General features: G+C 41.9%; 1 protein-coding gene across 1 annotated transcript in view; it reads left to right on the plus strand.

The window, feature by feature from the left end:
* Positions 1 to 16,509, plus strand: part of TRIO (trio Rho guanine nucleotide exchange factor) — a 5,137,669-nt gene that overhangs the window by 2,662,740 nt on the left and 2,458,420 nt on the right. Inside the window, exon 31 of the mRNA XM_044065600.1 lies at positions 9,196 to 9,297. Within this exon, the coding sequence (XP_043921535.1) occupies positions 9,196 to 9,297 (102 nt within the window). The remainder of the gene's footprint in view (positions 1 to 9,195; positions 9,298 to 16,509) is intronic.

Below are 16,509 nucleotides of genomic sequence, written 5' to 3' on the forward strand. Positions count from 1 at the left end.
TATTTTAATTTTGCATATGATGTGATAGTACACCTTTAGGTGTGCCCAGTAGTCTGTATTACAGTATTTTACTGGCTTTAACTTGCTGTGTGTCTCTTAGCAACTTTTTTCATCTTGTTACTTTGTAAAGCTTGGGTAAATTACAGCTATGAATAGTACCCTGTTCATTCCGTCTGTTCAATATCACTGATGGGTCTTCAGGCGACTTGTTGGATCCAAGCTGGCAAGCTAAAGCTCTATCTTCAAGCTTCTTTAACTTTTCTCTCCTGCAGTGCAGCAGTTGCTCACCAGCTAGCTTTCCCCAGATCTTGTTTGCCACTTCATGCCAATCTTGTAGATGTGACAGCTAAGTGCTCCTTTTGCTTTTTACCTTATATTTTGTGAGTTCTTGATTTTGTTTACTGGGTAAGCTCTTTTGGACATTTTCTGGCCTGTGTGGGCTTAGATTTCTCTGTGTCAGGTGCTCTGGATTGACTTTCCTTTGTGTGGGTGTTTTGTATACCTGTGCTGTCTAATTTACCTAATTGCTGAGCGTTATGGAGGACAAGGAAAAAGCTCAAAGATTTAATGAGTGCCACTTCTTAAAGCTTTGAGAGGTACAAAAAATATGGGCAGAAGATCTCTCCACTAGATGACAGTGAAATGTGTTTATTGTTTAGGAGAGAACCCACTCACTGTAGTCTGTGCCTTATGTAAATATTTTGGCCAGAGAGCCTTGTCATATCGGCCCAACAACCTTATTAAAGGGCTTCTGCCATCCAAATCCAAGGTAGACAACCCCCCCCCCCAAAAAAAGGGGGAAAATACATACTAAAGGAGAGAAAGGACTAAGATGACTTATCAGAACGAAAGGCTGATGTCAGGGCACTGTTGACTCCCAGATTAATTTATCTTTTCCACTTCTTTACTGGGAAAGACAGATTGGACAAACAAGCCTGTTTTAAGAGGAGGCTTAAGGAGAAAAGCTCCACAAGAAATTACAACTGTTGCACATATGCAACATATAGAATATTTGGGTAACTTTTAGCAGTATTACATACCAAACCCCTTAACTATTTGCAGTAGAACTTGTACAACATGTACAGTATGATCAGGTAAACTTGAGCATCATTACATAGAAAGTGAGGATGAAGAAAGCAGGTCATTATGAAGTAAATAGGTCATTATGAAGTAAATAAGTATATTTTCTAGCAGCTTCAAAAGATTAGTTCCCACCTATACTTCAGGCATCCCCTTCTCTGCTAGTTCCAGGGCCTAAGGAACTGATACTGATCCCCAATATGTCTCCTCAATACATTGCCCCATGAATGACTTCAGGGCAGGAATTGACCTGCCTACATTCCAACCCAACTTTTGCTGCTTCTTTAAAGAACTGTACCCACAGATGAAAAAAAACATGTTTTATTTCATCATCTTGATGTTTCCTACATTGTAGCACCACTTTTGGACTCCATATACTTTTTTATATTTTTAAATGTAATTCCAGAATCTGCTCACATGGGTTCTGGCACCTTGACTTTTTAGTCTACCTCTAGGGTATCCCACATTGCTGTGTTTGGCTTTTAAATATTACATCATAGTCCCTAAACTCCTGTCAATGTATTGACTTTGTATGTGTTTCCACATGTACCCTGCTTTCTTTTAATCAGGTTTAATGACCATTTCTTGCTTTTCAGTGGCTACTTAAAAGACAAACAGGGATAATCACACAGAGCAGAATTCTCACTGCCTGTTACTACTTTATCTTTCTAAAGTGGCAGTTTTCATTCTTTTATTATGCATGAGTTATGGCTCTTAAATTCATCTACCCTCCCCAAACACTTTTTTCATATCTGTCAAAGTGGCTAATTTGAGCTGTTTGATCCTGTAATTGATAGCTCATAGCAGGAGTTAAACTTCATGTACTAAGAATACTGTTCTGTGTGATTATCCCTGTTTGTCGTTTAAGTAGCCACTGAAAAGCAAGAAATGGTAATTACTCTCTTTGGTGCAGACATTGTCTCTGAGCTGAAACCAAGGACTTTAAAATCTTTAAATTCTGATGAGTCTGTGATCCGATCAGACACCTCGGCTGCGATCTCTACTCTTTTGGATCAGACTTCTTCAGCTCTGATCTTCTCTGGTAAGGATGGATCAGATCTGTTGATGTCTGATCCGACATCCAGTCCTTTTAAGCCTATTTTGATATTGCCAAGGACTCTGTACTCTCCATCCTATGACCCGGTTCCATCAACAGTACAGTTTCCTTTTCTGTCGAGGCCTAGATCTCTTTCTGACTTGTCCTCCCATTCAACCAGGAGCCTAACTAAAGATGATGTGGAATGGATGGTGCAGAAGATTTTGTGGGTGCAGGGTATCAGCAAGTCTCCCTTACGGTTTCAGGCCAGTCCAAACCAGCCACTCCCCCCTCTTTCTCCTCCTCTGACTTCAGGGCAAGCTTTGGGGCTACCGAATCCAGTTTGCCCAGTGCCTTTTACTTATGCTATGAAGATGTCCCTTTCTTTGGATCAGACTTTTGCTTGGAGCTCATAGGCTTTCTCAGAGAAGGAGAGTTCTGGGAGCCATAGCGAATGTCGTGTGGGATAGACTCCCAGGTCTTCAGAGCAGTCGGTGCACCTTGGAGCTTCCGCGAAGGTGGGCTCTGCTCTGGCTTCATCCTCAGGCGAGCTGTCGCCTTGACTGGAGGGGGACCCCGTCCCGGAAACCTGGTTTATCAGAGCCAGAGTTCTCGTCCATTCAGGAGCAGTCAGCTTGTGGGGCCTTGAAGGGGGCTGTAGCTGCCACTGCAACTAAGAAATCACCTGCCCCCTTGGATTCACTATCCCAAGATACCTTGCTTGCCTCTTCTTGTCACCAGGTCCCACAAGGACTGTGGGACCACAGGCTCCAAGACACCCATCTGGGTACCCCCGACTCTTCTGATACCCCCCCAGATTACACTACTGAGGAGGTCCCTAGGAAGAGATTATGCAAGAAGAAGCATGTGGACTCCTCCATGGAGGAGTTATCCACTAAAGACACTGACCTCGATGAGGGTGAAGGATCCCCATGGTCACCCCTTGAGGATGTTTCCTTTGGGGAAATTCTGAAGATTCTGAAGCAGAAGGATGGCTGACAGTCCAGCAGTCTTTCACCTAAGGAGTCTCTTTACCTGGCTGCCTTTTGTTCTCGCCCATCACCTCCTAGGTGACTCCGCCCACCGATGAGCTCATAGATTTGATCTCATGTCGGGGGTGGGATACCCCAGATTCTATCGAGCCTGTTCACTGGACACCAAATAAAATGATTACTGCTCCCTTAGATAAGGCTTTCTGGGCAAAAGGGTTGCAGTAGGATGCCATGGTCGTGGTGGCAGCAACCAAGAAGGAACTCACAGAAGAGAGTTCAGCTATCCATCCTCCTAATAAGGATTCCAGGACAGTGGATAGATGTGGGGAGCATGTCTTCTCATCAGTGAGCTTTGCATTACGGTCACTGAATAACATTTCTCATTTTACCAGATTGCAAAGGGATCTGATCAAGGAGCTTTCAGATACCGTTGAAGGAGCAGTAGCTGAGGGAGAAAGTAGCTTCCCAGTTAGCCACCCTACTTTAGTTAGCCAGCTTGTCCATGAGGCTCATAGCACATACAGCCGAAGGAACGAGCAGAGAGGCGGGTTCCGTCATCTCCATGAGGAGGTGCACCTAAATGCACTTTTTAGATATTGTGGAACCTTTCAAGTCTTCATTCATCAACGCCCCGTTTGATGGCAAATCACTTTTTTGTCAAAAAGTCAAAGATACATTATCCAGATATGAGAAAGAAGGTACAACGCTATCTGCCGTGGGCATGTGTTTTTCGGCTCCTCTGAGGCCTTATCACAAGGGTCAGAGAGAGTGTGGCAAAATGTGGTTCAGAAAGTCTCACGAGTCCTACCAAGACACACGTGGTGAGTTTTCCCCCTGAGTCACAGGGGGAAACGATGATAGAAGACGTCACCTTCGAGGCAGAGGAAGTCCACAAACCCAAGGTTCACAGCAATCTTTCTTGGGGAAGCCTTTCCAGTGCTTCTGAAAGGAGGCCTGATTGTCCACCTCTGGAGGCAGTCGGGGGGGGTCAACTATCTCTGCTGTGGAGAGCTTCGCAAACGATAACTTCAGATATGTGGGTGCAGAGGATAATATCCATGGGTTACCAAATTCCATTTTCCCAACAGCCCCCTCCAATCAAAAATATTCTAGACATTCCACCCTGTCAAAGGGCTCAAGTAGTCACTCAAATTCAGAAACTGCTAGAAAAAAGGGTCATCCAAGAGGTCCCCCGAGACCAGAGAGGGGTCGGAACATACTCAAGATTCCTTTTGGTTCCACAGAGTTCGGGGGACTAGAGAACAGTCCAGGATCTCAGCAGATTAAACAAGTCAGTTGTGACGTTGCAGGTTCTGAGTGGTCACAGTGCAGTCCATAGTTCCATTTCTGGAACAGGATGATTGGATGAGCTGTATAGATCTTCAGGATGCGTACTACCATAAAAATGAACAGACGCTCCAGAAGATACCTACACGTCCGGCCGGGAGCCAGTCATTACCAGTTCAGAACGCTGCCTTTTGGTTTCATCAGCACCTGACGTGGCAAGGATTCCGCGTGTTTCCTTATTTAGTCGACTGACTCTTGCCCACCCAGAACAGACAACTACTTGTTCACACAAGAGACACTGTTCTTCAGCTTTGTTCAGAACTAAGCATAGACATAAGTTAGCAAAAATCTCATCTGGAACCCCCTCAAGCTTAGAGTTCATAGGAGCAGTGCTAGATGCAAAGCAGGTAATTGCCAGACTTCCTCCTTCCAGAGTCTTAATAAGAAGACAGACTTCAAGGTTAATCAGAAACAAAAAGGTGGCAGCATGTCATGTTCTAGAAGCCTTTGGGTCTATGTCTGCAGCAAATGTGTTGGTCCCTCTCGTCAGGTGTCATATGTGAATTGTGCACTGGCTCCTGACTACTCAGTGGTCAACAATTCGTCAACCCAATGTCTCATGAGATTCTCATAACAAACACATGCAAAAAGGATGTCTCATGGTGGATTTGCTCGGAACAGGTCTCTTAGGGTTGTCAGTTTGTTCTCCCTCAACCACAGGTTACTGTAACCATGCATACCTCCCCATATGGGTGGGGGGCATTATCTGGGGAAGACTGTCCAAGTTACCTTGTCCACAGATGAGACCAAGCTCCACATAAACATCTTTGAGAAGAGGGTGGTGTTTCTAGCATTGTAGGCATTTCAGACTGTTCTTCCTCTGGGACCGGTAGTGATTCAGTCAGACAATATGTTGGTAGTATGGTACATAAGCAATGAGGGACCAGATCCTACCCTGAAGGTCGAGAAGCACTCAGGGTGTGGCAGTGGGCAGTCTCATCCAACCACTTTTTCTGATAGCAAAACAACGCACATTCTGGGAAAGTCCAGCATCATGGCAGAGTAGATGAGCAGAACCATCCTCATGCCTCACGAGTGGTCCCTCAACCAGAATGTAACGGAAAATATTTTCCTCACTTGGGGGCCAGGCTTGCAGCGATCTCCTTGCCTTTCCTGTAAACAACAATGCAGCAGCTTTTTTGCCGTAATTCCCCCACCGAGGCAGTCCCCAAGGGACAGTGTAATATACGATTGGCCTCCTGGCCTGTTGTATGCCTTTCCCCCCATTCTGTTGTTTCCCAGATTCCTTCAGAAAGCCAGCAGGTTGAAGAGTACAGTAATCCTCATTGCCCATTATTGGCATCGACAAATCTGGTTTCCCTTCCTCTGGCCTCATCTACTAATGAAGCCCTGGTTTCTGGAACCCTTTTGGACCTACTATCACATGAGGTAGGATTGCTTCATCCCAACCTTCACAACCTCAAGCTGACCGCTTGGTTCTTCCAGTTCCATTGATTGATAGACAACCTATGCTGTCCTCCCTGGTCTGTAGTATTCTAATTTCCTCCCATAAGTTATTCACTCAAAAACTATATAGTAGCAAATGGAAGAGGTTTGTGATCTGGGCACAAGAACATAATATGGATCCCATCACAGCTCCCATTCACTTCATTCTGGAATGTTTGGCTCACCTTTTCAAAAACGGAGCTGCGGCATCTACTGTTAAAGTTCATTTAGAAGCCATTTGAAATTTTCACATTGAGATAGATAACTTATCTTTAATTTCTCACAAACTTTGCAAAGCCTTCTTAAAATTGACCATGTTGTCCCCCCCCCCCTACAAGGATCCCTTTCCTCCATGGGATGTAAATATAGTTCGATGTCTGATTGTTTAACCACCCTTCGAACCTGCGGCATCTTGTGATATTAAGTTCCATTCTTGGAAAACTCTGGAGGCTATCACATATGCAAGACGGATATAGGAGATTCAGACTCTATCTTCCCAGCCTCCTTGTTTGGTTTTTCATAAAGACAGTGTCTCTTTGCGTACCACCCCCTCTTTCTTGCCCAAAGTTGTTTCTCAAGCAAATGTTAATCAGGCTATACATTTGCCTGTTTTCTTCCCTAGTTTTACTAATAAGAGCGAATATGTGCTACATTTGTTGGATGTTCATAGACTGTTTCTTTTCTGTTTACTTAGAACTAAGGAGTTTTGTAAAATTAACCAATTGTTTATTGTGTTTTCAGGCCTACCAGTTTCCAAAGTCAACTTATCAAAATGCTTTCTAGTTGTATTTCCTTTATTTACACTTAAAAATGTATGAAGCTTGACAAGTGAATTCAGGCTCATTCTGGGCTATGGCCACAACTAAATGCCTCCTTGGATGATATTTGCACAGCAGCCATGTGGGCAAACCATCATACCTTTTGTACTCCTTACAAGTTGGATTTGGTCTTCAGGGGAAGGGCCTTCTTTGGTGTGGTGGTTCTGAAGAATATTCTCCCACAAATCCACCTTGGGTAAAGTTTGTTGGGGGACTCTGTCCCATATGTGAGGATGAGATGAAAAATTGACATTATCTGATAAAGAAGTTATGTACTCATAACGTTCCTTTTGTATTGTTGATTTTTTCATCTCTCCTCACATCCCCTCCCTCCATCCCCATTCCACGGGTTCCCTGGTTGAATGGGAGAGATTCTAAAGGATTAGATTGATCTTACACACAAATTCCACCTCACCAGGGGCAAAAATCACTAATAAAACCAAAAATAAAAAACAGCACAGTGGCAGGAAAGAGAACCAGCTTTATTCGTGACTAAGAGCTTTCACCTTCAAATCCTAGGCATCATCAGAGTCACTAAACATACACATCACTTCCTTTTTATAGTAAAATACACGACATCATCAAAGTCACTCAACATTTACATCACTTCCTATTTACATTAAAGTACACATGACATCAGACATATAAAAACTCAGTCGTTGCAATTCTGGTTTAAAATCCTTTGAGTTAGGTGTAGCACCAAAGGTGGTATACAGTAGAGGAATTAATTTCAAGGATGATCTTGAATTGCGAGAGATGGATCAGGACAAGAGGGCATGTCTCTAGGATGTACAAGTGCGGTTCTTGCAATTATTGCAAGTATATTAACGATGGCCCTTATGTAGTTGTGGACGGCTATCCCTGCACTTTGTCATGTCCTGGTAGGGGGGGAACATGTAATACTACAAGTGTTGTATACCTAGCAACATGTTCCACATGTTCGGCATTCTATGTTGGTAAAACCATACAGAGATTGAAAGATAGAATTGCCGAGCATGAGGGACATTAAAAGTAAGAAGACAAGTAGTGCCCTTTATAGACATTCTGTCATATGTCCGAATTTTAAGGTGTTTCTTTTTTTCATTATTGACATAGTGAAGAAAAGGGGAAGAGGTGGCAATACTAAGGTGATTTTAGAACTAAGAGAAACAAAATGGCAATTGACACTAAATGTTAAGAATTCTCCAGGTATTAATGACAATATTTCTATTGTACCTCTTCTCAAATTGAAGTCTTTTAATATTTAATTCAGCCAGTGTGTGTTCTTTAATTATGTCAAAAGGGTGGTTTACAAATCATTTTAGTACTTTTAACATGTTTAATACAGGTTTTATATTTAATACAATTATACTGCACAGGATTTTAAACCAGAATTGCAACGATTGAGTTTTTATATGTCTGACGTCATGTGTATTTTAATGTAAATAGGAAGTTGATGTATATGTTGAGTGACTTTGATGATGTCATGTGTATTTTACTATAAAAAGGAAGTGATGTGTATGTTTAGTGACTCTGATGATGCCTAGGATTTGAAAGTGAAAGCGCTTAGTCACGAATAAAGCTGGTTCTCTTTCCTGCCACTGTGCTGTTTTTTTTCACGTTTTTTATTTCTTTTTTCTTTTTGGTTTTATTAGATTGATCTTCCTTATACTCCAGAAGTGGTCTTTAAGATCTTCTAGTGTGTAATACTTCACTTTCTCCTTTCTCTGTATATGTAATTATAGCAAACAAGATCTGAGGTAATGAGGAGAGATGCATCGTGAGTAAGGGGAATATCCAAGAGCTTTTTGATTGCCACAAGCTTGCTAATGGCCAATTTGGATCCGATGTATCGGATTCGGACCTATTTGTGAGGACAAATGAAAAAATCAACAATACAGATGGAACGTAATGGTGAGTACTTAACTTTTTTTTTTTTTTCTTGTGTAGAGGTGGGGAGCTTTGACTCATACCACCTATGCATGAGGCTATCCCTTCTGTACCCTTACTTAACTCCATGATAACATTGCTGAAATAAGAAGAATGCTCCTTTGCAGCAGTCCCCTTTGGCAAGTTGTAAACTTTTGACCAAGTGGGGCTGCACAAGTTAATTTAAAAAATGAATACTGTCCCTAGACTTTATATTTCATGATTTGAAGCAACAGGAAACAATAGTATTTGGATCCAAGACGGGCACTTTCTAATCATGATCATGCTCAAGCAGTACATTTTGTGGATTTTATACTGTACTTAGCAGGTATATTTACATATAGTAAGTTATGCATTAATTGTGTATGTTTGTATGCAGCAGATTTGATATCTGATATGTAATCTTTTGATCAGTTGAGGTTTGACAGTCACTGTGTCATCACATGTGTTATAGTGCATATCAGTGGCAAATGCTTAAGCCTAAAACAATGTGTCTGAAAATCTGTAGAATGTAAAACTGTTCCATAATGTTGCATTTGATTACTTTATTTTGTTTTTCTTTTACTAGACCTTAGACCTGGGTGTCACAGAACATGTGGAAGGAGACCCTTGCAAATTTGCACTTTGGGTAGGGCGTACACCAACATCTGATAATAAAATTGTTTTGAAGGTAAAGCTCTCTATTTTTGTGTACATTTCAAAAAGTCTTGAAGGTGATGGTCTTATTTTTTTTCCGTGCATGTGTTCCTGTGTGTGTGTATATACTTGCACATGCTCGCATAAACTATTTCAGCAGAATATATAGAATGTCTAGCAAAGTAAATGCTCATCACAATTGAATTGTAATCATGTTCTGCTCAGTCTTGATCATTAATTTAATGTGTTGTATGAAAAGGCAAGAGATATTCATTTTGCATGTTATTTCAGGCACTGTTCCGTAGTCCTGGAGCTTTGTATTTAACTGCCCAGTGTTGTCAGTTTTCATCCAATTCAACTTTTTGATTGCTGGGTCTTGAACCTACCAGCCTCATCACCTTCTTTCAAGTCTTGGGTCCGAGGCTCACACTCCTTCCCTACCCATTATCTGCTAGTTCTACATTTATTTATTTATTTTTATTTATTTCCAGTTAGGTTAAAGGGGAAGTCCACTGGGCCATCATGACCCGTTTTCAGTGGAGACCCGGGGATAAAAGCTCCAAGAAAGCATTGTACAAATTCAGTTAAAATAAAATACAGGAGTATACAAGATAAAATTGTAAAGAGAGTTAAAAAATAAGAATATTCACAAGCATAGTTAGTAGAATTCATAGAGAGAGAGGTTAAGGGTTATGCAGTTTCCTATGAGCAATGGCACTGAGGTGTTGAGTGTGGAAGTCAGTTACATACATCAAGTGAGGAATTCTGGATATGCTTGCTTAACATGCACATTTTTGAAGTAGAAAACTATTTGCATTATTTACAGAGTTGAGTTGTGTGAGCATAGCTCTAGTAATTGTTAGGTTAGAGGGAGTGAAGTTAAAGGAGTTATAGGGAGTTTGTATAGTGTCATGGGTATATGACTATGGGAGATTGTAGGGGGGGGGGTTGTATGAGAAGAAGGGACCCTAGGGTATAGACTTAGAAAGGAAATCAAGTAGGGTGGAGGCAGGTGCAATTCCATTTAGTGGACAAGTGTTTGAAAAGCTGGGTTTTGAAGTTGTCAGAGTTAGATGTGGTTCTTAGAGAGGAAGGGAGAGAATTCCATTTTTTGCCTAGAGCATATAAGAGGAGCAGCTGGCCAGCAGGATGCTTAGATTTGTGGATAGCAATTAGATTCTGGTACTCTGATCTGAGTGTTCTATTAGGAATGTAAGGGGGAAGGATATTAGCTAGAACAGGGCAGTTCATAGGATGAAATACAAGTCTGTGTGCTGTGGATAGTTGCAGGTAGTCAAGGTAGTTTGAAAGTTCGAGCCAATTTAATGATTTAAGGGTGAGGCAGTGATGGATGGAATTTTTAGAATTGGTGGCAAATTTAGAGATTTTGTTGTAGCAGTTTTCTAGTTTGGAGGTAGTAGAGGTGGACAGGTTGGTTAGGAGAGGAGCACCGTATAATAAGGAAGAGAGAAGATATGTAGTGGCCAGAGTATGTCTAGTGGAGTGAGAGAGAAAGTGATTGTTCCTATACAACATACCTAGCTTTTTTTTTTTTTTTTTTTTTTTTTTAATTTGTTGTATATGTGTGTCGAACTTGAGGTTTTCTTCCACAGTTATGCCTAGGAGTTTTGCAGAAGGCACCACTTCTATGGGTGAGTTAGTTTGGCTAAGGACTTAGAATTCATTTTTGTTCCAGGGAAAGGTCTTAGAGGGGGGGGGGGGGGATAGTAGGATTTTAGATTTATTTGCATTGAGTGAGAGGTGGTTTTGGCACATCCAGTTTTCTGTTGTGGCGAATGCAGTTTGGGTTTTTGTCAGCAGTTCAGAGAGGTTAGTAGCAGAGCAGATTAAGGTAGAATCGTCTACATAGTGAATAATTTTTGTGTCAGGAACAGCAAGTGTGAAAGTTATTGATGAAAATGTTGAAAAGCATGGGCCCAAGGATGGATCCCTGTGGTACACCAGTTGGGGGTAGGTAAAAAGTAAAAGATGGAGTTCTTCCATTTGACTGCCTGAGATCTGTGAGATAGATAGCTGGAGAACCAGGATAATGTTTTTGGTGAGCGGTGAAGGTTTGAGAGATGGCAGAGTCAGTGCTTGTGGGAAATAGTGTCAAATGCCATAGACAGATCTAGTAGTACAGTAGAAACTAGGCGTCCTGAATCTCGGGCTTGATTGACAGTTTCAAGGAAGGAGAGAAGAGCAGTAATGGTGCTGTGGGCTGGACGGAAACCATGCTGGGTGGGTGTGAGGAGACTGTTTTGGGTCAGGAATGGCATAAGTTGGTGGTGGATGCACTTTTCAAGGATTTTGGAGAGAGCAGGGCAATAGGGCGGAAATTAGAGACACTGGTATTTAAATTAGAGGCACTGGTATTTTTGCCTCCTTTATGTAGAGGGATGATATAAGCTGTGCGCCAAAGTTTGTGGACATAGGATTCATTTATGGATCTATTTATAATGATGCTAATTGGGAGAGCATTACCATCAGCAGCATAATTTAGGTAGGAGGAGGGAATATTGTCAGGAGCATTAGTGCATGGTTTGAGTTTGGATAGGAGTTTTTTTATGAAGTAGGTAGAGATGGGTTTTTATCTCAAACAGTAGAGGAAGGTTGTTAGGTGGGTTTGAGGGTGGAGTGTGATGGGCAGTTGGGTTATTGTTCGGAAAGGATTTGGTAAGGGCAGAGATGGTTTCTATGAAAAATGAATTGAATTCAGAGCCTAGTTCCAGATTGGATTTACTTGAATCAGGACAGGGATTATTCTTTGAGCCTGGGTGGAGGAGAGATTTTATTGAGTTCCAGAATTGCTTTGGGTTTTTATTGTTATTGGACTAGAGTGTGATATAGTATGATTTTTTGTCCTTGTCCTTGGTTATTAGCTGTTTTGCAAGGTTACAGAGCTGTTTATATTGAATCAGGGTATTGGGCAGTTTATTTTTTTTTTTGGTAGAGCTTCTAAAGTTTGTCCCTTTGGTGCATGATCTGTTTTGTTTGTTTAGATAGCCATGGAGCTGTGTTAGTTTTTATTCTTTTATATGTTAGAGGGGCTAGGGAGTTTAGAGTGTCAAGGAAGATAGAGGTGAAGTAGTCAAAGGCTTTGTCAAGGGGAAGGGTCTTTAGAGATTGCCAGTTCATTTGTCTGAATATGTTTGAGAAAGTGGTAGGGTTAAAGTTAGTGAGGTTACAAGTGTAAATGTATTGATGCTGGTATGGGAAGAGTTAATGGAGCAAAGGATGAAGGCTGGGAGATGGTCACTAATGGTATCAGGAATTGTGCCAGAGTTAGTTATTTTGTTAGGATTTGAGACTAGGATCCAATCTAAAATGGTTCGAGAGGGATTTGTTTTATTTGGTCAAGAGTGAGAATAGATTATTTGGGTAAAGTTGAAGAAATTGATGGATACGGATGGTGAGGGGCTGATGATTTTATTCCAGTCAATGTTTTTCTCCTAAGATATAAGTTTCATAGTTAATTTTGGTGGACGCCCATAGGAGAATTTCCTTGAGAGTTGAGCTATTTGTTACCAGGTGAGATATAAAGGGCAATGAAGCATATATTTTTGTGCTTGTGTAGCTTTAGTAGTCCAGCAGTTAGTTCATTGTTTTGGATTTGTGGGATTGGAATTTGGAGGGGAATTAAGGAGAGGAGGTTAGAGTAGACTAAGGCAGTGCCAACACCTTTTTTACCTAGTCGGTTATTTCTGAGAATATTAAATCCTGGGCAGGATCTCTGAGTCGGAAATGAAGGGTTTAAGCCATGTTTCGGATATAACTAGGATGCAAAGTTGGTTGTGGTTTAGCCAAGTGTGGAATTGGTGGGCTTTGTTATTAAGACTCTGTGCATTGATGGTGAAGATCTTTGGGTTATTAATATGGGAGGAAGAAGTTGAGGAGTTGGTGGTGTTATTACAGTATGTAGGACCAGGGTTGGCATGGATATCTCCGGCAAGGATTATGTTATAGGCAATATCCTTTAGCCTTTTTGGTTTGCTTGGTATGTGTTTAGGAAGATTTGAAATTAGATTAGGTGACAATATCTTAGCTTTGCAGGGTAGGACGAAGATTTTACAGTGGAATAGGTTCATTGGGTTGTGCTGTGAATGAGAAAGGAGGAGATAGCGTGGAAATTAGGGTAATAGTGAGGATGAGGCGGGATTAGTGTGGAGGTTACTTTTGTAGGTAATATTGGGCAAGTGGAGGAGGAATATGAGCTAGCATAGCATAAGGGAATTGGGAAAAGATAAAGGAGGCAATGGACTTGGAGGGTGTGGTGATTTATGGATACCATGTCAAGGAGGAGAGAGAGGTAAGTAAAGATTTGTAGGGGAGAGAAGGCTGTGGAAGAGAGGGGGTTTTATAAGGAGATGGAGGTTTCCTAGGAGTTGAGTGAGAGTGGAGGAGAGAATGGGTGATGGGTGATGTATAAGTGGAAGAGTATTGGTGTGGAGGCAGCTGGTGGGAGGATGGATGAGGTGGATAGGTATTGGGTAGTATGGGTAAGAGGGAGGGGCAAGAGAAGAATAAAGGTAATGGCACTGGGGGTGGGTGGGAATTGGGGGTAGGGGAGCGGAGTGAGCCTGTAGGGCGAAAGGAGTGGGAAGAGATGGAGAGAAGGTGGCTGGCAGAAACCAATCAACCAGCTATGGGAGAAATGAAAGACTCTGTGTGAAATACTGAACCATCAGAGGTAGGTTTGGGCCGGAACGTGTGAGGGGAGAAAGGCAGTAGAGCAAAGCACGGGGTAGAGCAGGCCAGAGGGGTAAGTAAATGGAGAGAGTAGGGGTAGCTCAGGAGAGAGTAGAATAGGAAAGAGAGTAGACTTATAGAAAAAATGGATGAACAGTGCCGCCTAGTGGTACAAAAAGTATGTGTCATATAGCTTAGAGGGTAAGAGAGTTAAGGGGCAAGCCGAACAAAGAGCTCAGTAGGCCGCTTGGCTAGGGCAGGAAAAGTTCAGGCACTATGGTAGTGAGCACAGGTAGTAATTAAGGTAACAGATGAAAGTACATATACTTTAAATATTTTGGGAGGGGCTATCTGTTTGAAGCCTTCGAGGGGTTCTAGCAGAGTCTCACTGCAGAATCTCTTTTAGAGGAAGGTTTCAATGGATCTAGTGAAGGGGTGGAATGTCGCACGTACAGTTTTAGGGTGAAGAGCAGAATAATACAACCATTAGTAAGGCATGGAAGAGGGAAAACAAATAGGCACAGAAGGCTACAGAAAGAGAGAAACACAGTAAGCTAGAGGAAAAAGAGAACAAGGCTAGAGTAAAGGAGGGAAGGAGGAGTGTAGAGAGAGCATAAAGCGAGAGCGGAGAAATAGCAGAACAAAGCAGTTGTTACTTTAAGGCAAGTAATCAAGTAGCTGTTAATGTTTACATCAGTTAAATGATACAGTAGATAGCAATGCAGTTAGAGATTAAAACTAACCTTGTTGTAGCACTTGTTAAGCAGTTGTTTAAGGCAAAAATCAGGTAGCTATTTACTGTTAACTCAGTTTTTTAAATAACTGAGTAGAATGCGTCATGACATTTCCAGGTGGCAATGCCAGTAAATACAATAGTTCGTAGACTACAATGTTTGAACAGCTAGTTACTAAAGTGTAGTTCAGCCCTAATTATAGTTAAACAGGGGATCAAACGCCAGCTGTAGTTATGCAGAGAGATAGCGTTTAATTTATGGGCAAGTAGCTTGTGATACCAGGTAGTAGTCAATGCTTAAGTCGCAGCTATGACTCCGTATCAGTCGGGGAACGCTTCGCTAAGTCTGTGTAACGTATCTGGCTCAGAAACGTGTTTTGCAACCCTATCATGAAGCGAGGTTGACTAACAGTAGTAACTCGGGAGCCCAAATGCAATGAAGACTAACGGTAGTACTATTTTGTTTCCCTTGGTTCCATTGTAGTGGATGCAGGAAATGGGGCTTTATTATAGATGTTAAGTGATACTTCACATTAGAACATACCCAATGGCAGAAAGGCTTTTGGGTACCCCAGAGGAGAGGTGGGGAGCCGTTGAGGGACTGCAGACAGTATAAGGGGCGAAGCAGTCAGCAACAGTGGCACAATTAGACCGCGCTAGTTTATATCATAAATCTACATAGGCGAGCTGTAATTAGGGGCTAAATCTTGGTGCTAGGTCCAAAAGTAGATAATAAAAACATTGCTCTGAAGCCCACTCGCACAGCGGCGCTTCCAGACCGTGCTATGGGTGTGTAGGAAGCGATTACAGGGCCAACAGAGTAAAATCAGTACAAATGATGAAAGCAGCTGCAGATAACAGGGAATAAGCTACTAATTGACGGACAATGTTTGTGGTCCCTGAGCAACAGTCATGAACAACACTCTATAGCCCAATCACACAGCATTACATAGGAGTACAGCCAAAAATGTAAAAAGCCGCGGGAGTTAGGAGGAACAGTAGAAGATAGTAAATTAAGTAAATAATCACAACAGCAAATAACAGGTTCACATCGGACTGGTATTCAATTTTTCTGTCTAAGGCAGCAAGCCTGAACTGTGAGCACCACTTAACAGCGAAAGCCAGCAGCCTACGGCAAGACCGATCAGCGTGGGATACAGTAAGAGAATGTTTAAAGATAGCGCCACTGCTAGTGGCATCACTAAATAAACTAGGGGCAGGAAGGAAGGCAGAAACGGGGGGAAGGGTGGAAAGTAACAGGAAGGGAAAGAAGAGCAGGGGGGCAGGGAATAGGAGCAGAAGGAGCTGGAGAGAAGGTGGCTGGCAGAAATCTATCAGCCAGCTACATTAGATCTCATTTGCCTGATAAATCCAGACATGTTTCCAAGAGTTCTTGCAGTTCTTCAAGATAAGTGAAATACTTTTGAATATTTTTTCTTTCTTGTGACTCCTCCCTGTCTGTAGTATTTGTAGTATAGTGTAGTTTTAATTTTTAGGTTTAGACTGTTTATGTTTAGGATTTGAATAGCTTTTTCATAGTTGTCATAATGTTCAAATTTGTCTTCTAGATATTTCTCTAGATTTCCTGTTGGCATCATTCAAAAGTAATAGGTTTTTGATAGTTCTTTCATAGAAGTTTGTTTTCGGATAACTCTGGAGTCCTGTGTAGTTAATAGTTTTAAATATTGATGATGTTCATCGTGCATACAGCTCCAGTCATAACACATGGGTTATCCTGCCGTCAGGCGGGTCCTTGGTCGGCCGAATTCCAAAGTCTAGGTCTGGCGTCGGTTGTTGTCGCTTCTGATCGGGGGAGGAGCCAGT

Source organism: Protopterus annectens, chromosome 3.part0 (genome assembly GCF_019279795.1).
Source record: "Protopterus annectens isolate FY-2018-M chromosome 3.part0, PAN1.0, whole genome shotgun sequence".
Classification (NCBI taxonomy): domain Eukaryota; kingdom Metazoa; phylum Chordata; order Ceratodontiformes; family Protopteridae; genus Protopterus; species Protopterus annectens.